General features: G+C 35.5%; 1 protein-coding gene across 5 annotated transcripts in view; it reads right to left on the reverse strand.

The window, feature by feature from the left end:
- SREK1 (splicing regulatory glutamic acid and lysine rich protein 1) overlaps positions 1 to 24,117 on the reverse strand; it is a 36,364-nt gene extending 12,247 nt beyond the window's left edge. Inside the window, exons 1-7 of one of the 5 annotated variants that reach the window (XM_044663480.1) lie at positions 23,863 to 24,117; positions 15,681 to 15,814; positions 9,901 to 10,016; positions 5,974 to 6,138; positions 5,656 to 5,834; positions 2,188 to 2,318; positions 1,204 to 1,318 (exon numbers count right to left, since the gene is read on the reverse strand). In XM_044663480.1, coding sequence (XP_044519415.1) covers positions 1,204 to 1,318; positions 2,188 to 2,318; positions 5,656 to 5,834; positions 5,974 to 6,138; positions 9,901 to 10,016; positions 15,681 to 15,814; positions 23,863 to 24,023 — 1,001 coding nt within the window. In that variant the 5' untranslated portion in view covers positions 24,024 to 24,117. Of the gene's footprint in view, positions 1 to 1,203; positions 1,319 to 2,187; positions 2,319 to 5,655; positions 5,835 to 5,973; positions 6,139 to 9,877; positions 10,017 to 10,301; positions 10,406 to 15,680; positions 15,815 to 23,862 lie in introns of those variants that run through there. The other 4 variants (XM_044663464.1, XM_044663456.1, XM_044663471.1 and 1 more) reach the window with 4 other exon arrangements.
- Positions 24,118 to 24,419: the final 302 nt, after the last annotated feature.

Consider the following 24,419-nt stretch of genomic DNA (forward strand, 5'->3'; position numbering starts at 1 on the left):
TACAATTTCTGAATAGCTAAAAAAAGGCTAAAACCAAGAATAATTTAATCTAGCAATGATAAAGTAAAATTACAATGAAATTTACTTTTTAAAAGTAAGCCCTCTAATAAATACTGCTGAAAAGTCAACATGTTTAAATAAAGACAAGTGCCTAACTTTTTTAAACATTAAAATCAGTACTAAGTGATTGATTCCAAGGCAGAAGAGCAATAAGGGCCAGGCAATTTGGGGGGGGGGGGGGGAAGATTGGGGGGGTGGATGAGTGACCTGCACAGGGTCACACAGCTAGAAAGTATCTTAAGGCCAAATCTGAACCCAGAACCTCCCATTCCTATCTAGGCTTGGCCCTCTATCTACTTCTTAACAGGATGTAGCCCAACAAAGCTATCTAGATTCTCACCCCCAGAGTACTGATCCAGGATAAGGTCAATTATAGCAGTTTTAGGGCAGAGAAGAAAAGTACATTCCTCCCACTCTATCCTACTACCTCTGCAGTATTCTTTCCTTTAAAAGTCTAAGGGAAAAAATAAAGAAAGTATAACATTCTGTTGCTACCAAGAAAAATAAGAAAATCTCAAAAGACATTTCCCAGCAGGTGCTAACTAAAAGAAAGAAACTATGTTTTCTTTACTGGTAATAGCAGCATAAAGGAAAATATTAAGGACAGATGGGCTCAGAGTATAGATCTGAAACATACTTTTTTGGACACGATCAATGAGATATTTGTTTTGCTTGACTATATTTGTTACAGAGGAGTTAGTTTTCCCCTAAATGGGGAAGGAAAGACAACAAAAGAAAATATTTTAACAGGAAAAAAATTAAATAGTAAAAATCCCTACCCAATCCAATAAGCAATTCAAAATGCCTACCATGGGGAAAGCAATGGAAATACAAAGGCAAAAACAAAAAAACAGGACCCTTCCAGACAAAATTGGGGCTTCAAAAGAAAAGAAAGTAGGCAAGATAGGAACAGAGAGTAGACATTCTAAAAGGAATGAGGTACTTAACTTCACAAGATGTTCACACAATTTTTCCCTCTTACTGTTTAAGATCCATTCTTTTAAGTGACCCACTTCAAGAAATAAAAACAGCAGGATTTATCACTTAAGATAGGGCTTAGAGGGGGCAATTTAAACCCCATCATTCACTTTAAATTACTTCTCATTTCCAAACAAAGAAATTTAGGCTGAAACTTCTTCTCACCTGTGTTTTGATGGTGATCTTTTCCTTCTAGAATGTGATTTTGAGCTAGACCTGGATTTTGAACGAGTATGGGAACGAGATCTGCCGCCTTTTCTTTCATTGCTCTTTCCAGACTCTGAGAGGAAAAAACCACTTTGCAGTGTAAGCTCAGAACAATTAAAGATCCCAGTTAATACTCAGGCACAAGTGGAATGTACCACACATAATGCAAGGGGCCTACTCTCTGTACATCCTCCTTCTTTGCAATTATCCTTCAGAAACATCCAAGAAAGTCATTGCATATACTCGTTGAGTGCAGCCATCCTGCAGCAGTACATATAAACCAGATGATTATAAACAGCTGTGCATGAGGAATGATCTGATGCTGCCATAATGCACATGATTACAACATGTCAATTTCACTATCTCAAAAGGAATTCTCAAGTCTTTTCTGATTTTTTTTTCTTTTGCTATAGTAGGAGCCATGATTTGCTGAGCATTTGAAAATGTTCAAGTTGAATATTTTCAGAATGCTTTTTCCACCAGTTAGCAGCAGAAGACAGGTTCTAATAATAAGGGTAGCATTTAAAAAAATAATATAAAATACCTGAGTCTGTTGGAATCATTGACTATCGTGCTCTATAATTTCAGTTCAAATCTAAGAGAGCATTCATCTGCTTAATTATAAACACATATAAAACATTTACCTTTTGTAGCATCACATTAACTTTTTTTAATACAGTATTTTAAACCAACTATTTAATGAGCACTAACTTTACTATTAAAACACAGAGCTGATTGTTTCACTTTTATGTACCTTAATGCATTATTTTAAGAAAAAAAATAATATTCAAAAAAACTTTCTGATCTTGGACAAATAACCATGTCTTTGAGCATCAGCTTCCTCACCTACAAAATGAAGGTTTTAGACTGCTAAGGTCCCTTCCAGCTCTAAGATTCTACCACCTTTGACGTATGATCTAAGTAACCACTCAATGAACCTACCTGGTTCAATAGCTGCTGAGATAAAGGACTGGGCTTCTCGTACTCTTTTCATAACTTCTTCTAGTTCCTTAGCAGCAGCCTGAGGAGTCATCTCAGGAGGCTTTACTATTGCATTGTTGGAGTGATTTATTCTAAATTTAAAAATATCAGAATACATGCATACAGTATTTTAAAAATACAAAATAAATTTCTTTTTCTGTGGTACACATACACAACAAGGAACCCTCAAGAAGCCCAAGGAATAATATAACCATACCCTTCTAACTCCCAACTAACAGAAGTCTTCTTTTCTTGATCACTTATTGCTAATGGAGCCAGAATGATAAAAAGATCTACATAGTCTTAAAAAGATGCTAAGAGTGAACTACAAACTAAATCAATATAAAGATGAAGAGTTTCCAATCCTAGTTTAAGATTTTACTTTTTTTTACTATTTCCTTTCATCTTCTTGTACACAATCAGCTCTGAAAATCTCTGAAAGGTCAGAGAACACCTAATAAACAGACCTTTAATTAGAATCCTTCCTGAGAGGACCAGCATCTACTTAGTACCTATAGAGGGGTGCCTCTATAGTGAGATATATGCCTCACTTCCCCCCTTAGCATGGGGAGCAGCATCTTTCACCTCCCACCAAATCTGCCCTGCTTCTCTCAATTTCCCTTTATCTGATGAATCCTCCCAGTCACCCAAATTCACAAACTTAGGTTACCTGACTTGTCCCTCTCTCCAATTCTCAAATCCAATCCATTGCCAAGTTCTCTTGGTCCTACCTTTTCAATGTCTCTCATATCCATTCCTTCCTCTCCAGTTGTAGAATCATCCACCACCCTAGCCCAAATCCTTCTAATAAACCCCAACTCATTTCCCAGTTTTCATCTCCCCAATCCATCCTCCATGAAGTCATCAAACTAATCTTCCTAATTTTGAGTTCAAAACATATTACATCCTTGTTCAAAAACCATTAGCAGTTCCCCAATGCCTACAGAATAAAATACAAACTCCTGTAACACTAAAAATCTGGCTCCAACCTTCTAATCTCATTTCATACTACTCGTCTTCAAATAGTCTATGTTCAATCACACTCTTCAGACCTGTCAGACTGATCTCAAGTTCTTTCAGGTTCATCATCAATATACCATCCTCTATACATGGTTGTACTCTAAGGTCTTACCTAAGTCCTATTTTTTCTCTATCTCCTCTTAGTGTACAATCCTGTCACTTAGAAAGTGCTTAATAAATGTACATTTGAGTGAGCTTATCAGCTCCCACAGATTCAAATATCTTCTCTATACAGAATTCCAAATCTATATATCCAGATCACATCTCTCTCATAAGTTCTAGTCCTGAATTTTCAAATGCCTGCTGGACATTTCCACCTCTCTGTCCCAGAAAAATCTCAAACCCAGCATGTCCAAATTACAAGTCATTCTCTTTCCCCCTAAACATACTCCTCCTAACTTCTTTATTTCTGTCAAGGGCACCACCAAGCTTCCAGTCATCCAGGTTCTCTAACTAGGGGCCATCCTAGACTCTGATGTCTAATCAATTTGCCAACTCTACCTTACCAATGTCTCTCATTTCTGTTCCCTTTTCTTCTCTCTTATCACCACAAGCATCCTAGGTTAGACTCTAATAACACTCTCATGACAACCCAACAGACTACCCCTTTGTTAAGTTTCTCCCATCTATTATCCATTCTTTTCACACAGAACTGTCAAATAGACATTCCCAAAGTCCAGGTATGACTCTGTCATTCCCCTATCCAAAAGGCTTCACTAGCTCTCCAATGCCTTTAAGAAAAAAACACAAATTCCATTTGGTAAGCTATCTATTCATTCCTCTAGTCATATATCCTAAACTCCAATTAAACTTCTACCTATTTGCTCCTCCTTCGTATGCATTATTATATCACCTCCATGCCTATGCACTGGCTATCTTCCATGATTGCAATCTGCTCCCCTTTTATTGTTAGTTGTTAGTTCTTAGTTCACAAGCTCCTTTAAAGTATAGCTCATGTACTACTCACAGAGATCTTTCCAGATCTTGTAATTTTTAGTACATTCCTTCCTTCAACTACTGAACTTGTTGCTTTCTAGTCATCTTCATGCCCTGCCTTTGACCAGGGTCTTGCTTGCTTCTGATTTGTTAAGTTCTCATAACTAGTCCCAGTCTTACCATTCTGCATACTGCTCTGTAGCAATCTGCATGTCATGTCAACACCTCAGTATTCTGCCATGCCTTCCCTTTCCACATATACCTCTTGGAGCAATAATCAAAAGCAAACTATTATTTCTGTTAAGGACATGACAATTACAAGTCCTATGGCTCTATTCACCATCCCTATTGACTTCCCAATCCAAAATATTCCTCTTTCCAATACACATTGTCCTTAAGGGCAGGGACTGGTTTTTTGGACTTAGATCCCCAGCATTAAAGTATGGATTCTAGTACATAATAAGCACTCAATGTTTTTTTATTCATTTATATTCTGCACTTATTTGTGAACACGTTATATTCCCTAATAGAATGTAAACTCTTCAAGGGAAGGCACTATCTCACTTTTGTATTTATATCCCCTGTACCGAGCACAGCACCTTACACATAACGACATGATCAAAAAAATCCACTAATACCAACTATCTCTCAGTCAATGTATCAAAAATCTGGACAAATGGGTAATTCCAGCAATCTAAACCAGTAGTTCCCAAACTTTTTTGGCCTACTGTCCCCTTTCCAAAAAAATACTACTTAGCACCCCCTGTCACATACTATCACCGCCCCCTTACAGTTATTCACAGCTCCCCAAATGCACCTGTGGCCATCACCGCCCCACCCGGATCGCTGCAGCACCCACTGGGGGCAGTGGCACCCACTTTGGGAATCACTGATCTAAACCAAAAATTTTGTCCAAATAATCTAAATTACTGTTTTGAAGAAGACAGTTACAATATGCTTATGATACAACTTTTGAATGTGACCTAAAAATAGAAAATCCTCTAAATTTCTTGATATTATATCTCTTTATGCACTTAAAGCAACTGATTTTAACAAAGGTGCTAAAAGTAGTCTCAAATGATCCCCACCACCACCAAAAATGGTCTGTATCATTTTTTTCAAAAGTATGATACATAGAATATCCATAAAATTTGTTAAATGCTATATGGGAGTCAGTATTTCCATATTTAATTAACACTAAATAAGGTTTATAATCTAAATAATGTTAAGGTAGACTTGGCAACTAATTGGACAGAATCTAAACTGGCTCCTTGTTTGAAAAGCATTATTGAAAGGACATTACTGGAATTGACAAAAACAGGAAAGTTAAAAGGAGGGGTATATAATATAAACATAAATTCCATCCCCTATAAATGCCAATTGCCAAGAAAAAAAAAGGCACATTTAACATAATCGAGAGCAATAATTAATTTTTCCAAGATCATTATAATTTCTCCTATTAGCATTTCTTACTTCAGCGGCCTGTCTCCAAACATTACTCCATTAAAAGCAAGAGCTCTTGGTACTGAGTTCTGATCTGCAAATTCCACAAAAGCAAATCGAGTTGGCTGAGTCTCATCACCTGCCATTCGAACAAACTTCACTTCTCCAACTTGTTTAAAAAATTCAAGGAGCTGATCAGCTGTGGTTGTCTAATAAAAAGGAAAATAAATTATTATAAATCTGCGGATCTAAAGAATCAGACAGATATTACTTCAATCTGTGGAAATGTCATTAAGAAGAAAAATGAAGGGCTATGATTATTATTCAGTTTCTTCCTTAATTTCTTACCTGGGAATTCAAGTTTCCAACATAGACGGTCCTCCTAATCTCATCAATTTTGGAAGGATCCACATTTCCCATAAGTGGTGGCTGTGGTATCTCTCCAAGTGTAGCAAGGTTAGGATCTAGTGCTGCTGCTGGTATAGCTCCCAAACTGCTAAGTGAGACACTAAGCTGTTATGAAAAAAAAAAGGAAAAGCATATTTGTTTTTAACCATTAAAAGTCAGTCATTTATTAAGTACTTACTATAGGTCAGACACTGTGCTAAGTGCTGAGGATACAAAGAAAGGCAAAAACAAATGTTTTTGTGCTCCTGTTCTAATGGGGGAGGACAATATACAAATAGCATATAGAAAAGATAAAGTGTAAATAGAAGGTAAAACTCAAAGGGATGGCAGTAGTAGTAGTGAGAATTGGAAAAGACTTTCCAGTGAAGGTGGGATGTGAACTGAAAGAAGCCAGAGGAACTAGAAGTTAGAAGTGAAGAAGCAGAGAACTGGAGGCAGCACAGGGAACATATACCAAGATAAAAGGTCCTATGTGAAGAACTAGTAGGCCCATCTAGCTAAACCATAGAATATATGGAAAGCTATAAAAATAAGAAGCCTGAAAGACAGGAAGGGGCCACAACTTAAAAATCAAATAGAGGACTCTATATTTGACCTTGGACTAAATCTCTTATGCTAGAAAGTGAACACTAAGAAGGCTTAGCTTTAATCAATGAATATTGTTGAATAAAATACTTATGGTCAATTAGGAGAATCACAACACAAGATTTCTCCAGTAAATTAATTACTTTTTATTGTGTTGGTGTGTATATTTCCTCCACCAATGCAAATCAGAAATTATTTACTCACTCCTTAGTAGATGATTTTTGAGAGTTGCCTTAGTAGTCTTTAAGAGAAATCTTGACCTCTCTACCAAGAGTTCAACAGAAAAATTCATCACCCAATCTAGACTGATAAACCTTTCTGATCCTTAGAAAATAGTAACAATCTTTCATTAAGCCTGTTCATAAGATGTTAGATTTCAAAGAACAATAATAGAGTTTTGGACAAATTGAGCTTAAGGCCATTTCTGTCAAGTGATGAGGATGAAAGCTAGACTGTAAAATGATAAAAAGAATTAGAGGAAACAAAGTGGAACAATGAGTGAAAACAACTTTTTCAAGGAATTAAGCTCAGAAAAGAAGGAGAGATATAAGACAATAGTTTGGATGGATGTCTGGGTAAAGGGAAGGGTTTTTGTTTTGTTTTGAAGAAATGGAGGAGACAAACATACTTGAAGGTATTAGGGAAAGATTGAAAGTTAGAGAAGAGGGATAACTGAGTCTACAACTTGCTGACAAAAACAGCTGGGCCTGGGATAAAGTGTACACATAGAGGAGTTTTCCTTTACAAAGATAAGGGTTATCTTTTTATAAGAAACTATCTCAAGTCTTTACTTAGCTCTTGAGAGTCTCTCTATCCTCTCCTCCCTTCTCTTAGCTGAGAAAATGCTTCTTACTTTCCTAAAAACTCCACTTCTTTACAACTCAGGGCCTAGTTATGTTTGGATGACATGAATATATAATGTACCAGTCAGCACAGCTGTGGGATTTTCACTAGCTTCATTCATCAGCTCCTGAGTAGGAATGGAAACTTCTATTCCCTCTACCCTTTAGTACTTTCTCAGACCATTATATTTGTTCTAACTGCATCCTCCTCCTTTTCCAAACTCAACAGTTAGCCACTTCAACTCTACATGATCCCTTGCCCTTTGACCTATAGCTGCTCTTCTTTTACCGAACCTCATTCCCGGACTTCTCTCACCATCCCACATAATATGTACCATGTCAAATGTGATTTGAAGTTATAAAATGACTTTTAAGAGTTAAGGAAGCTTTTTGAAATAAGATCATAGGAATGAGTTGTTTCTTAATGAACACCTAATCCAACTGAGACACTCATTTTTAATGAGAAAACTAAGGCTCAAAGGTGTTAGGTGATTTGTTCAAAGTCACAAAGATAAGTAAGAAGCAGATCTAAAACGACAGGTCTGAAAATTACTAATTTGTAAAGGACTTCATTAAAGTCATGACAGAATTATAGGTCAGCCCATACCCCAAAGAAAATCCAAGCAGCCAATCAGCTTCTGCTTAAAGACCTCTAAAAAGAGGGAGCCTATTTCTAAAGGCAATAAATCCTACTATTAGATGCCTCAATTAAGCTTTACCTAAAACAAAAGCCTAAAATTCTTCCCTTTGCATTTTCTACCTATTGCTCCTGATTTTGTCCTAGTAGGCCATACAGAGCAAGTGTAATCCCATCTAACAGCCTTCCAAATACTTGGAAAGCAGCTACCACATTCCCAATTCAGAATTCAGATTAAAAGAAGCCCAAGAGGTCATTTTGTCCAATCCCCACATTTTACAGATAAGGAAATTTAAGCTGAGTAAGTTAAGTGAACTGCCCATAGCCCCAAAATGCATAAACATCTAAGGCAGAATTTGAACCTAGTTCCTCTTAGTCCAGAAAGAACAAAGGCTCTTTCCACTGTACTATGCTATCTCCCCTAATTTCTTCATTTAATCTTTGTATGACATGTAAGGTCCTCCGCTACACTGTTCTCTCTGGATGTTCTCTAGTTTATTGATCCACTAGTTCTGAACACAACACTACTTCGGATATGGTCTAACCAAGAACTGTTACCCTTCTTACTCTAAATCCAATAGCTTAAGAATAAAATTCAAGAATTTTGAGAAATATATTTTTCATAGAATATACAAGTTCCTAAACATTGGTGATTTTTCTCAGACCTGAAATTCCATTATAGCAAAATGCATTCCAGTTCCTAATAGTCCCAAAATGATTATGAAGATCATCTAGCAGGACTTGTAAACTAAGATCCCACATTTAAATTTTATTATAAAGTGTCAAGAAATGGAAGTCAATAAGGAATTCCTGGACAAGATGGGAGTACCAAAATGATAATAGACAGGAAGTGTTTCTGAATTATGACTAGCACAGAGGACTTAGGTCAATTCTATACAGGGAAGGAAAAGTTAAATGAATGAGGTAGCCTGACAATGAATGGAATTAAAAGGGCAGAAAAGAGAACTGTTTCTTTTGGTTACTATGTCTGGTTACCAAAAGTACAAAGGGATTAGAATCACTTGTAAAAAGCCACATATTCAAAGAGAAAGTGTGTGTGTGTGTGGGGGGGGGGCAACTAAGATTCCTAGGTCAGAAACCAAAATAAATATTTATGCCTGGGATCTGAATATACAATAACTTTTGCTCCAAATCTAAATCTGAAAGAGGGGAAGAATATGTATGAAGTGAATAATAACCAAAAACAGAGAAGAAATCACAAGCTTAAATGAGAAAAATCTCTAGGAGATCTCTATGATCTCGTTCCATAACTTTTGAGGAGAAAGTATCCCTAAGCTATGGGTTCTTTCACCATTTCCAACTTGCTGCCCTTTTGGGGGGGGAGGGGGGCCGGCAACAAGTCTAAATAAATTAAATCTTCTGGTTAACTGATACAAAAAAAAAAGGTAAAGGAGGAAGTGGTAATGAAGAGTAGAGATTCTACTTAATTAGAAATTTCAACCAAAATTTCCATTCCACACTATGAAATTTATGTTGTTACCATAATCTAAAAGTTCCATAAATTATAATTTGTTCTAATGAGTATTAGAAGTAATATTTTTTGATATTATTTAGATGCTTCAATAAAATAATCCTGAGAGTATTCTGCTCAATGTTAAGAGGAAAATTTCAACAGTAAAACTTACTGATGGAATACTTTTCAAATTAATTTTCTAAAATGTCCTACTAAGAATAGAGACAATTTCTTCAATAGGGCAGTCACTTGTTTACAAATTTGAGCAATTAAATCATTTATAAATAATTTTGTCAGCTCAAAAACCTAAAAGGATTAATACTACTTACTGTAGTCAAGGGATTTGGAGTTGGTATAGGAAGCAACCCTGCACCAGGCATCAGACTCGTCATGGTTGGAGCAGGAGCCAGTAAAGAAAGGGCTTTGGATTCTTCTGGAATTTTACCTGGAGAGGCAAGTTTCAAACATTACAGAGAGCAGAAACACCACATAAACTTTAGTCTATGATTTTACAATTACCCTTGCACTTAAAAAATAATAATAATAAATGAATCTATCTATCAGATCCTTAAAAAGAAATAAATAAGAACTTAAGTCTTTCCTTTACCCTGCTCTACTAGGAAAAATAAAAGTGATCAAAACTTCAAAGACTAGCAATCTCATTAATGGAATATTATTTTAAAAACTGAATAATGTAGACAATTATTTAACACTTTGAGCTATGGGTCACCTGTACTGGAAACTTAATGTTCATGAACCAAACGATATCAAGCATGGACGCTTTCCCAGGACGGTGTTTTCGCGGTGATCGAAAGTTGTGTTACACATGACAACCGTTCGTGTTGGCTGCATCACTAATAGCACACAGAACATCAGATACAGAAAAGAAGAACATTTTTTAAAGTTTAATCCCCAGAAATGGCAAATAACCAAATTAGTAAAAAAAGAAAAAAAAAGAAAAAAAGAAAAAAAAACAAATGTGCGAATTGAAATTTGTTCCTAAACCAATGCCCCTTTCCTATCACTGAAACTACCTATCTGTGATGCAAACAATACTGATGATGCCCAGATAGACTCCATGTTTATTTCAAGTTGGGGGTGAGGAGTGTCCATTTTAATCTAAATGGGGCTAGAGGAGTGGGGGTGGGGGTGGAGGATCCTCACACATTTAACTAATACAAATATAAATTCTGTGACATATTGAGATGCCTCAGAGAATCAATTTCTATGTGTTCCTTGAATAATTATGCTAAAAATTATGGAAGTGGAGTAATTAAGCAAGAAAATGTATCTGGCCCTCAAGAAATCTCTTAATGCTTATATTTTAAATCTAATTTAAATTATACTTGCTTGAAAAGGGACAATTAATAATCATTGTCTTTTGTTACAAATAACTCCCAATGGCTATAGAAGTAACAAATAATTCCCTACATTTTCAGAGGGGAAGAAAAAAACAACCTCAATGACTTGATTTTAAAAGTCCAACTGCCTTTTAATAACTATCTGGCAAGTGTCTAAAAACCAACCACAATTTAAAGACAATGATCCATTTGTTACTGCATTCCATCTAATTTGATATTATTCATTTTACTGAATAAAAATGCTTAAACTAAAAATTATTTTACTTTAAAAATCTGACTCTAAGATTTAAGTCTATAAACATTTTATAGGTACTATTCATACCTGTGTAGTAGAGTGGATATGTGTATGCAACCCCATTATAAGCTTTCTAACTAAGGGACTCAAATTCAGAGTACATAAAATTATCCCAGAGAAAAATGTAACTGGTGTAGCAAATTCTCAAAAGCACCGTGCTGGGTTTTTGTAGGAATAAGCCTATTTGAAATAATTACATGTATAAGGAAAACCTGAGAAATATCATCAGGTCTTAAATACTTTGGGTTCAAGATGCAAAGTTTAAACAAAAAAAAAAGTTGTACCTAACTTACAGTAATTGAAGAGAAGTTACAGTTTTCTAGATTTAGATTTGGTGGGTTACAACCAAGTCAACAATATTAGTTTCCTAAATTTTGAAGCAAATTATGCTACCTATTTTGACTAGCATAACAAAAATTATTCCTAGTACTACATTATTTGAAAAATAAGCTGCTATACATGCAGTCTTAACATGCACAGAATTAAAATAGTGGCCTTACTGACGACTTCAATTATTTATAATTTAGCCTACATTAGTTATTAATGTTAGTACATTTATCTATGCCAAATAACTACACTCCTTATGTAGGCAACCAATTGCGGATTATATATTTTATAAAATAGATTGCATGATTTTTAAAAGTTATAAAATCTGAACAGGTCCTGAAGAGTTAATCTTCATCCTTGAATTCAGAACATAATGTTAATACCCGCTCATTACTATGGCAGTTATACACAAAGACAAACTGTAATGTCAGTTTGTGCCTCAAATATGACACTGTCATCTAATAAAGAGATAACCACAGAAGAAAGTGTTATTAAGTTATGAGCCTGGGGGATGAGGAAGAGGAATTCAGTGCATATCAAAAAGTTAATCAATTAAGTTTTAGAAATTTTCATTTATACTTTGAATGCTACCTCTCAGTAATAAATCAGAATATAATGAAGCCAAATGGTATGCTGGAAAACTGTTTTCTTATTCTAATTGCCATTGATGAAACTTGAAAATATAAATTTCATTGTTTCATTCCTAAGATACAGTCCTACTTAATTTATCCTTAAAATTCTTCAGTGTATAACTGTGCAACATAAATGGACATCTCTTTTAATCTGTGCTTATTAAAGACAACAGCTAGGAAAGACAATATATACTATACTCTTCTCTACCTCAATCCATTTACACAAACTAAAACACTTTGAAGAATTTTCAACAGAAGAATCAAGCAAACACGCAAACACACACATACACACGTGCACACACACACACACACACACACACACACACACATATCAAAAAAGCCAACAGCTTCCCCCCCTCCAAGAAGCATTCCCAAAGTAGATGGCTAAAAGACTTCCTAGTTAGAGAAAATAAGAATTTTTTCTGTAATGGTTAAGTATCAAAAATGAAAGTCTTTTTACCCCAGCCTTCATATGTAATATATGTGCTATATTATAAAAAATGGGTTGCTATATCCTTGATTCTGATATGCCTAAAACTCCAGGAAAATGAAAGTAGAAGCTACAAATTAACTTTTTTCTGAAAGATGAAGTTAGTCTTAGAAAGTAGTCTGTAGAAAAAAGTTTCACTGAGATTAGAAAGCATTGGAAAGTATATTTATCACTGTTTTAGTAAAGATTTACTTTAATAAACACCAATTAAGATCTAAACTAAGTTTCAAAGCACTAAAACTGAGTTTTTGACAAAAAATTTATTTGGCCTTAATTCTACATTTTTAAGTTGAGAACTGCAAATATACTACCTTCCTTCCATATACAACTTTGAAACAAAATGTCATGAACTCTTAATGGAATACCATTTACAAAGAACTGGAATAACCAGTTCACAAGTTAAAGTGAAAGAGATTAACAAAACAAAAACAAAAACAAAAAAGGGACAAAATAAAGAAAAAGAAATTAAAGTAAAGTAAAACAATAAAAAACAGAGACAGGGCGTCCATCTTCACCGGGTCAGACTCCGATCTCATTTCCCCCATGAAGGTTTCACTTGACGGCAGGTTTAGTGGCATGGCAAACAATGCCTAACTCAGGCAAGTGTAAACAGGTCTGCCTTGGCCAGTCTAGTCATCTAATAATGCACAAATATCACATAGAGAAAACATACAAAACCAAATTAATAGTCAAAATCCATCTACCAGAAAATGTGGACATAAAGTTATGACTGATGGTTATGTGGCACCTTTATGTTTCAACCTTTTCTTTTTCTAAGTGTAACATTTAAAGAGATATCTGGGGATGCACGCGAGAAAAAAAAAATCACATTTGGACAAGGTAATGAAACTATATTTTTAAATGGCATTTTATGAATAGGAATAGCTAATGATTAATATGTAATGTTACACATGGAGCATTATTTCCACTGCTGATAATGCCTGAACTAAAGCAGCAAGCTAAAATAAACTGAAAAAACACTTTCCATAAGCTTCTACTAGGGTTCTCTCTTCTGTCACAATGCTATTTCTAAAGTATGCAAAAACAAATGCTGGCAGTATTGATTGCTGCTTAAATGATCTACAGAATCTCTCATTTTACAGTATTCAACTAGAATTCTTTCCTTTTGACTTATTCTGTAGCAACATGCTATTTTTAGAACAATAATAAAGCATTATTCAGCTCAGTGTAAAATTTGATAATGTCCACTGTGAACCTCCATGTTTTCTGTAAACCAATTTCTTGCCATATTAAACTCTTAGTTCAATTACACTTTGAATAAAAATATATCTAATTACTTTTTAATATTTCAATTATCCATAGGTAAGTTTACTATCCTAAAAAAACACATATTTATTTCTAACTAAAATGCAATAAAAATATGCTATTTTCACATTCATATACTGTGAAAGCCTCTATCTCAAAATGGTAAAAGCATTCAACCTTAATTAAAATCTTACTTTGCCTTTACTGATTATTACCCCCAAAAAAAGGAATTAAGACAACTCAAAATTAAGGCTGCTAAAGTATTAATATTAAGATATAAGTTCTCAAGGAAAATATATACAATGTACCAAAGTAACGCTGGTAAAGTAATAAGTGAAATGTTTTCCTCTGATTCAGTAGTGAATACACCTAAGACCTTCTGTTACCAATAGTATAGTCTTTCAAAAGTGCAGCTGTTGGTAAGCTTCTGCACATTTAATCTTTGTTGCTTGCTGATCAAATTCCAGTGAGAGATATCTTCTATGGGAATTCTTCACCATTCAGTTTCTACTTGGGAAGGGGCACTTATTACCTCATTCCCAACCTTGCAAAAACAAATAGTTATCATCCCTTCCCCAACTATTGTAGGCTGAATATCCCTCATTGATCAGACTATACCGAGATATTACACAAAGAATTAATTATATTTCCTTCTTTATGGATAACACCATTTTAAAAACTCATTTTTTAAAAATCCAGAATGTTCTATCCTGGGATATCAACTATAACAAAACTGTCCTTACTATACTAGACTTTTAATGTTTATAATATCCCAGGATAATGCATCCTGAATTATAAACAAAAATTTGTAAGTGTAATCTAGTCACTATCACACAGTAACTTCCTTTTTTTTAGGAAGTTAAATTTATTCATGTGATATGAGCCCTCCAATTAAAGTATTCATTAAATATTTCAGAAATTTAATTTTTAAAATATCAATCATTCCCATATGCTACAAAGCAAAATCTTCCATAAATGGAATCATTTAAAATGTGGCAGGTATAGTACTTATGTAAATATTGATAGCTAAATCCACAAGTTCAACAGGGCCTATTATAAATTTCGAGAGACTAAAAAATGCTATTACTTAAAAATCAATACTGATAATTACTTGTTCTTAAGATAATGTAAGGCACTTAACCTTAATGAATTGTAACCTTAAGGCCTTTGGCCTTTCTGATGATTTCTTAGAAAATATTTTTTAACTTCAAAAAAAGCCTGTGAAAGTAAAAAATAAATTTGTTTTATATGAAATCAGTATCAAGAATTGTGAAATTAAGATCAATAACTTTAATGAAGTTGATTATATTTTTATCATTAACACAGACACCATTACTTAGATAACCCCAAATTGGCAAACTGTGCCCACTCTGTTTTGTCTCAATGAAAAAACTATTAGAACTGAATGTTCAGGAGTACAAACTCCTACCCACTGTGGTATTTAAATAAATAATATCCCTTGTTAACTTAAGATCATAATCCTTTTAAGAAGCATTCTATAATTTGTAATTACTACAAAAATTTTTATATTAGAATATGTAGCTAAAAACAGATGAACCAATTATTTAAATATGTAATTTACTATTAAAAGGAAATTTTTTTTCATGTTTCCAAATTCCATTTTAGTTTTTAAAACACACAAAACAGAGTACCAGCTACTTGCCAATTTCTGGGAAAGCTAAACGCCATTAACAAAAAGGACAGACTGACATTACAGAAAAACATCTAAAATACCAACCTTCTGCACACGGTACAACTATGAGAGCTCTGTCAATAAAAACCGTGTTAGTTAGATGCTGGGCCACACCAACACTCGATGGGTCACGAAACTTAACATAACATACTTTGGAGGAAAAAGCAAGAGGTGCGTTGCTGCAAGATAAAAAGAGAAACAATCAGTCTTATAAACTTATTTATATCTTTCATTTGTTGCTCCTTTTTAAAAGATGATTAATTATAAAGTCTTACATAAGAAATCATTGAAATTTTCTGACTTAAAATACACTATTAAAATACATCTGACCAAACTGTCTATTTGTACCAAGTTCAACACACATCCACTTATTTCAATGTCTTCATGATCATGTCAACTAACTATTCTACAACGGGCACTGCCCAGTGTTAATCAGAATGTTTGAAAACAATTTGATCTGATCTAGAGAGACCAGATGGGTAGGGGTAGTTAAGCATTACTAGTCTCTTTATAATGGCACTTAAAAAGTTTCTTTAAACCAGAGATGTAAAACATGATCCACAACTCTCCAATGCAACCTGACCCAGAGAAAAATGTAAATGGGAAATATTTAACAAAATAAATATACAATTAAACAAAGAAACTATAATAATACATTTTAAAACTAAGTCAATATGCCACTTGAAGGAATCTTTATGTAGGGATTAGAGATCTTTTCTATTTGAATTTGATTCCACAGCTTTAGATCATTTACAATCCCCAAATCATTCTTAACCACTCCTTCTTGACATTCAATTGCCAAGTATTTTTGATCATACTCCCTTCTGGTCCCTTTCCTCTACTCATAAGGCCAACCTCTTTAGAGCTTCATTATGAACTCTCTCCTTCCTACAATAATAACCTCCAAAATTTAGGCTCTCTACAACTGCCCAAATAATATTAGTAAGACACATTACTTCCTTGCTCAAAAATCTCCAATGGCTACCCACTATTATAGAATCAAGCAGAAATGGCTCAATCTACCTTTTTAAAACTCTCTGCCTTTGTTTTTCCCTTCCTTTCCTTTATAGGGGTACACCCTTATTTCAAGTTTATGCTTTATGACTTTATATCCTAGCCAAATTGTTTGATTAGCTGTTTCTGCAATTCAACATTCCAATGCCTTCCCTGAATGTACTTTCCTCCTAATTCTCTCATAATCCCCAATTTCCTCAAAGGTTTTGTTCAGGTGCCTTCTACTAGGATGAGAAACCTAGCATTTAAGTACTCTTGTTCCTCAAATATTCTTGCATATACTTCTGGGCTTAATTAAGTCTCAATCTATGCCACACACACTCTTACAATGTAAATTCCTCAAAAGTTGCCTTTTTATTCCTAGTGGTCAATAGAGTGCTTTGCACACTACAGGCACTAATAAACATTTTAACACCATTTAGGGCTCAACTGTAACCAAGAGAAAATCCAGACATTTTATATTAAATGTTTAGACATGTTCTAAAGCCTATTTTGCTAAATTGTCTTATAAGCAAGCTGACCACAAATACAAAAGATATTACCCTGTCACATAATTAGAAGTAACCACAATATGGGTCATCAGGGTGTGTGCACAACAGTTTCATACTATCATTCTACCTAGCTAGACATAAAAAGTCACCAACCACAAGTTTTAAAGCCTGTGTGCACAGTTTTAAGTTAATAAATTCTTATTAACATGATACTTTCACCCAAAGAAAACATACAGCAAGTCACAAGGAACAGCAGAAGACTAAAGATCAACTTACTATTATAATAATCATTTTAGAGGTTAAGACCTTTGGGATCATTTAGAAATGTTGTTTTTTTTTTAATCAAGTCTCAAGCCCTCCACTCTAAAATGTGGTAAATGCCATGATGATGATGATGATGAAGGTTAAAATTAATGTTTGTTATTAAAAAAATAACTAAAAGTGGTTTTATATAGAATGGCTTGATGGGAGAGGTTTACTTGGGATAACCATCATGATATAATAAACAGATATCAAAAAAATCTTATTTAAAAAAAGAATAAAGGCATATTTTAGCAACATTAAAATTACTTACATAAGTTAGTTAGACTGACTGGTAATATAGCTGTCCTTTAGAACAAAGGTATCAAACTAGCAAGCTACAAAACTCCCAAGAGAGGCAGGAAACAGATTAAAATGTAATTGGGAAATGTTTAACAAAATAAATAAAAATACAACACAGATGTTAATTTGTGGTTTTGTGGCCTGTAGAAATTCATTTTAACTTGATACCAATGACCTAAAACAATATCTTTGTCCCATTTTTCCCCAACCACCTTTTCCCAGGATATTCCTCCTAGAGACTGCCCCATCATCTCACTTGCTTCCCCCAACCAACTATTAAGGGATTTGTACCCAACTTTAGTCCTATGTCTCTAAGAGGGTTCTGGACAAAATAGTCAAGCTGCCTCTGCAGTACTACTTCACTATACAAAGCCTTTCAATGAAGAATTCAGAAAACAGTGCTGATTTCAACCCAAGTGCCCTATATGTTTAAATCAGAAATTCATCAATTCTGAGGACAAAAAAATTTGGCACATCATGAGCTTATTACTATGGCACATAATTGAAATAAACTACACAGGGTGAAAGTTAATAGTCTAATAGGAGTATTGGGTCTCGATACTGCTCTGACATTCTACCTACTAAAGGCATGTCATATAATCTCCATTTCCTATTTGCTTCATAAATAGATATTAGGTAAAAGTATAAAAGAAAGTGAGATTTTCAGATAGAAATGTAAATCTAACTTTTAACACTGAGAAAGAAAAATTTTAAGTGCCACTGTCAAAAAATTATATAAGCAAATTTAACTGGAAATTTAAAAATATTAGTCTAAGAAAAACTTCCAAACTTCTTTTCTTCCCAAGTGTATCTGAACTGTTCAGTAGATTTGTTCTTATTATAATTTAAAGGGACTATAATTTTCAACTGTATTTCAAACAAGAATGAATGCATCTTGTTTTAAAAGTTAACCTTAAATTATACACAGCATTTGGCAACAATTAAAAATTATCTGGAATCAGGGAACAGCTAGATGGTTCAGTGGATTGAGAGCAAAGCCTAAAGAGACAAGAGGTCCTGGATTCAAATTTGACCTCAAGACACTTCCTAGCAGGGTAACTCTGGGCAAATCACTCAACCCCCATTGCATAATTCTGCCTTGGAACCAATACACAGAATTGATTCTAAGCCAGAAAGTAAGAGTTGGTTTTTTTGATTATATGAAATTGCTAAAGATTGATCAGCAAAAAACCATAAAACAAAATTTGAATTTTCACCCAAGTTCAATTTTGTACAGCAACCAAAACTTTCAAAAGGTCAGAATTTTACTTTTAAAAGCTTGACAGCTAAATTAAAGGACCAATTCTGTAACTTCCAAAGTCAACTTCTGAGTATTATGAAAAAAGTTTTCCACCTTTAAACAAAATTTAAATATGGTTAAATAATGTTAGAGATAGATATAAAGCAGAGGTGAATAAAAATTTATGGAGTCCAAGAGAATGCTGGTATCCATTCTCATGTTACCTGAACAAGGAAGAAGGTAAAAGCAAAACAAAAAACAAATACACCTATGCTGTTGGGTTTTTTGATAGATTTTATTTTTTGGTTAGATTTAACATATGTTATTGAGTTACTTTTTAAAACTAAATAAAGGAATGTTTTGTCCAATAAGCCTGAGGCTTTTTTTTTAAAAAGGCAAATTAAAAATAAAACAATTAGAAATTTCCTTTAAAATTTTCTTTAAAAAAAATCTGAATCTTGAGTCATTGAGAAAAATCTGAATTTTTACACTGCTGAATGAAAAAATATTTTTCCTTCAATGATACATGCTGTAATTTTCAATTTTATTAACAAAATATATTTCTAAACTTAAACTAAACTAAGTTCCATCAAGTCATGAGTAATTAGAAAATAGTTTATTAATGTTCTAAATCAGAAGCTCTAACTCGAAAACAATGTTTAAAGTATGAATATAAAAATATTTATCCATCTCAACAGGCTCAATTTATAACAATTTATAACCTCAATTTATAACAATAACAAAAAAAATCAAATTAACTGGCAGTTACATTTATTTATAAAGTCTGGCTTCTACATGTTATTTAAGAATGGAAAACTTCAAAACAATTTTTTCAAAGGAACTACAAGCACAAAAAGAGTCTATCTCAATTTGGACAAAATATTTCAAGCTTTAAGCTTACTGTCATTTATAATAATTCCTTTTTAATCTTTTCTGGGAGGTGGGGAGGGAGAAATTAAAGTTTTTTTTTTGCCTCCATGTACTTATATTACTTTTTTCTTTTGTTTTCACCACATATATACTTTTAATAGCCCAGATTTTTGCTAGAATGTGATCATTACCTCTTTTAGTGTGAAACTGTAAGCACTAATTGAGTGGCTTAATATTTGAAATAAGAAAACTTTATTACTAGGTACCTATGTTCTCTATGACACATACCCACCATTCCTCACCATGTTTTATTTATTTTTATTCAAACATTTATTAAGTATCTTCTTATACTTAGTGCCCAGTACATCTGTGTGTTGACAAATCTAGGTATTTTTGTATGGTGCTTTACAAATTTTATACATTATATATTTTATGTGTCTGTTGTTTTTATGTATACCTATGCAGCTTTTGATACTATGGATAGAACCTGGACCTGGATTCAGAAAGAGCTAAGTTTAAATTCAGTCTCAGGCAACAACTAGAAAAGTAATCCTGGGCAAGTCAATTAACCTGTTTGTCTTGGTTTCTTCAACTGTAAAATTGGGATGATATTATGAAGATCAAATGAGTAAGAATTTGTAAAAAAAAAAAATGTGTTTAGCACAGTGCCAGGCAAACAGTAAATATTATATAAATGTTTATTCTTTTTCCCATCCTTTTCCATTAAGAGGGGGCTAGTAAGTCAAGGGGAAAAAATTTATTTAACAGTTTCTTCAAGAAGCTTTAAATCGGGGGCAGCTGGGTAGCTCAGTGGATTGAGAATCAGGCCTAGAGATGGGAGGTCCTAGGTTCAGATCTGGCCTCAGACACTTCCCAGCTGTGTGACCCTGGGCAAGTCACTAGACCCCCATGGCCCACCCTTACCACTCTTCCACCAAGGAGCCAATATATAGAAGTTAAGGGTTTAAAAAAAAAAAAAAAAAGAAGCTTTAAATCAATGGGGACATAGACAATTATTAATACATTATAATGCGTCAAGCATATAAAAGCATGAGTATTGAGAGTTTCCTAAGAGTTCATTCATACACTAGATGCCGATTGACTTTCATGTAATTAATTCATAAGCAGAGTGTGCCTAAATGATTTCCATCTTATGAATTCATTACAAATACAGAACTTTTCCTATTAATACATACTTTTGGGAGCTATCTAAATGCTTTTGTATGTAAAAAGGAGAACATGTTAAGTTCATCTCAACATCATCAACTATGTCCATTTAAAGACAAACTTTTCTATATACAAATTTCTTTCAATCTGGTCATTTCTGTCCCTACTGAAAAGTCATTATAAGTTTCCAGGTTAACTTCTTCCCTTCAGTGTTCATTTTGTGCAATTCTGTAGTATGAGATCACATTAGCATTTATACAAGGGCAGTAGGTCAGTTTTTTACTTACTGTAAATTTTTTACTTGTATTAAAAAAAAAAAAAGAAGTATGAAAGACTCAAGGATGAAGGGATCACTTTTAGCTGTAGTTATCAGGGGAAAAGCATCAAGGAGCCTTTAAAGAGATTTAAAATACTAGAAGTATGCTAGGAATTCATTCCATATGATAGCCTACATAAAAGCACTATGATACAAAAAGGAAATCAAGATCAAGAAATTACTAGCAATCTGGTCTGGCTAAGGCAGTGTAAGTTCATTTGGGAACTACTGAATGTGTTTAAGTAGAGTTGTGTCTATTTTTACTTTGTATTAGAAAGATTACTTTGGCAGTAATGTTAAGAATGGACACCCTACTGTTGGTAAGAAAAAAAATACGAAACCCTCCACTTGACATTTAAAGCCTGTCACAATAAGGCTTCTTCTACCTTCCCTTAAAGTAGTATTTAATAATATTCCACTCAGAATTGGAGTTCAACTGTCCTGCTAATAGTTTATTACAAATAACATTCCAATACCCTCCTCTTTGCTTTTGTACGCACTAAAATGCATTCCTGACACTCTTTTGAAGAATTCCTAGCTTACTTCCCAGGACAATTCCAATGCCCCCTCTGATAGGATATTTTTTTCAAAAGAAGCAGTATTTTGATAGAATTTCAATAAAGGCTTTAGCACTTATTCCCTGGGTTAATCGCTTAACTCCCCAGGCCTCAATTTCCTCACCTGTAAAATAAAGAGTACTGGACAAGATGGCTGCTTTCAATTCTAAATTTATGGTCCTATAATTTCCATCCCCCATCTGTGGTTTAAATATAAGGCGATAAGAAGTTACTTGGTGTACTTTTCAGCGTTCTTGCTGTGTTCCTCCACTGAAGCCAGTCCCTGATTACGGGGACTATTTCCTTTTTTGTCCAAGTAGGGTGGGTTATTAGTTGGCGAATAATGTTCGTCGACTTGGTCAGGAAGGGACAAAATAGAAACAGGGACTGGCCATGACTATAGTCCAGCCTCTCTAAAAAAAATGATTTGGTTTTTTTCCCTCCATTTCCGGGCAGCTTTCTACCAGCAAAAAGCAAGACCCCTTACACCAACAAAAATGAAAACCTGTACTTAATGCCAAAGGAGCTGCCAGAGGCAGAGAGAGGTTGTGACTGACCCAGGTTTCCAAGGCTCAAAGACCGGCATTCAATCCATTTTTAAAATATTTAGGTAAAAACACTTAACTGACTGAGCCATTCTTATGTAGGACCTCAAAGACAAGCACTCAGTTCTCTACCTCCAAACCTAAATTAATTTTTAAATATTTAGGTAAGAACGATTAATCCACTGAACCAATCTTATGTAGGAATTAGGACATTCTCTATTACAAAGTAATATATTAATGTGCATTGCTTGCTTTTTCAATGGGTGAGTAAAGAAGATGTAGGCAGAATTTGGAACTCAAATTTTTAAAAAATTAATATTAAAAGAAATTAAGTGGATATTGTGTTTAGGAGGATTCAGGTAGCAACTATTAATAAAGGGCTGTTCTGCAAAACCAAATATACTAAAAACAGCAAGGCATAAAACATGCTGTTAAGACTACTGATTTGTGGGATTTTGCTTAACTATTGCCTGCCAACCTTTGACAAATGTAATGGCTTGCTGAGTAGGGGGAAACTTTAGTTCATATAAGAAATTAAGATTAAAAAATGATGAAAGGGCATAGTTTTGAGCGAAACATAATTCAAAAAATATTCTTTTTAAGTTTCCTGCTAATCATCGAAACTAGTCCTATTTCTAAGGGCAAAGGACATGGAAAAAGGAGGCAGAGCATCCAGTTCGGCAAAACCTCATAAAATCATGACAACGCGTAGATGGTTCCGACCTCTGGAGCACGGGGAAAAGTTGGGGGTTCTCAGGAGGAAATGGGAAGGTACGGCCAAATATTAGGGGCCCAGGCCACAAGATCTGGTGGAAGCCTCCTTCGCGACCCGACCCGGCGCTACTCAGCGGACTATGGGTGGACTTCATCCAAGGCAGGGGTGAAGGTGGCCAAGCCCAGATTGGCTCCCACGCCGGCCACTGGCCCCAAAAGACATCCCCGCGCTTCTTCCCACCGCGGGAAGTTAATTCCAGGATCATGCCATGAGGGTTCTTCCTAGGCCCATCCGCGGCCATCTTAGATTCAGGCAAACGCAAACACACACACACACACACACACACACACACACACACACACACTCACGCACGCACACACGCGCATCTCCCCGCCCGGGAAGGAATATGGACATATGGGCACAGGGCAAAGATCTTCTTCCGGCACTGTGCCAACATGCCTCCATTCCGATAAACATTACGACATCCCCAAGCGCCCATACATAGCTTCAACTTGGGTTAATAGGAGGCGGGACCAAAGAGGAGGAAAAAAAACCCACTGCCTGAAGGGAGTCCCAGTGCCCTAATCCAACATGGTCGCGGCGGCGGCCCGGAGGTCACGTGGCCCTACGCGCCCGGACGCCCCCATCCCGCGGTCTCTATGGCGCCCGCCCCCCCGCGCCCCTCCCCCCAGCAGAGCCCAGGACTTACTCAGGGGGGTAGAGCCGCAGCTCTTCGATTTCTCCCAGGAAAGTGAACAAGGTCCGCATCTGCTCGCTGGTCACCGCCGACGACAGGTTAGTAACCTGAATCACAGCCGTGTTGGTCAGGCCGAAGCCAAGGCCCAAGGTGAAACCGCCGCCGCTGTTCATTCCGATCCCGATGCTCGTCGCCTACCCACAGCCCCAACGTCTACTACGCCGCGTAGTCGCCGCCGACGAGAGCCTAGAAAGAGCGGAGAGGAGGCGCGGCAGTGAGCGCGCTCCCGACCGCGGAGTGTCGGCGCCGGGCAGGTCTAGCCACCCAGCTCACAACTCCCCTGCTCCTCTGGGCTGCGCGCGCTCTGGGCTCGCCGCCCTCTCCGCGCGTGCGGAAGCGTCGCCCCGGCAACCTGGCCTGGGAGGTGCGGGGGGTGGGGGGGGCCGGCCTCACCTGGGGCGCGCCTCCCCCGCGAACTGCGCGAGCCGGGGCAATGTGTCACGGTCGCGTGCACTCGGCTTCTTACCCGCTGGTTGAGGCAGGGGTTTTTGTACTAACTAGTCACTAGA

This window comes from Gracilinanus agilis, chromosome 1 (assembly GCF_016433145.1).
Source record: "Gracilinanus agilis isolate LMUSP501 chromosome 1, AgileGrace, whole genome shotgun sequence".
NCBI lineage: Eukaryota > Metazoa > Chordata > Mammalia > Didelphimorphia > Didelphidae > Gracilinanus > Gracilinanus agilis.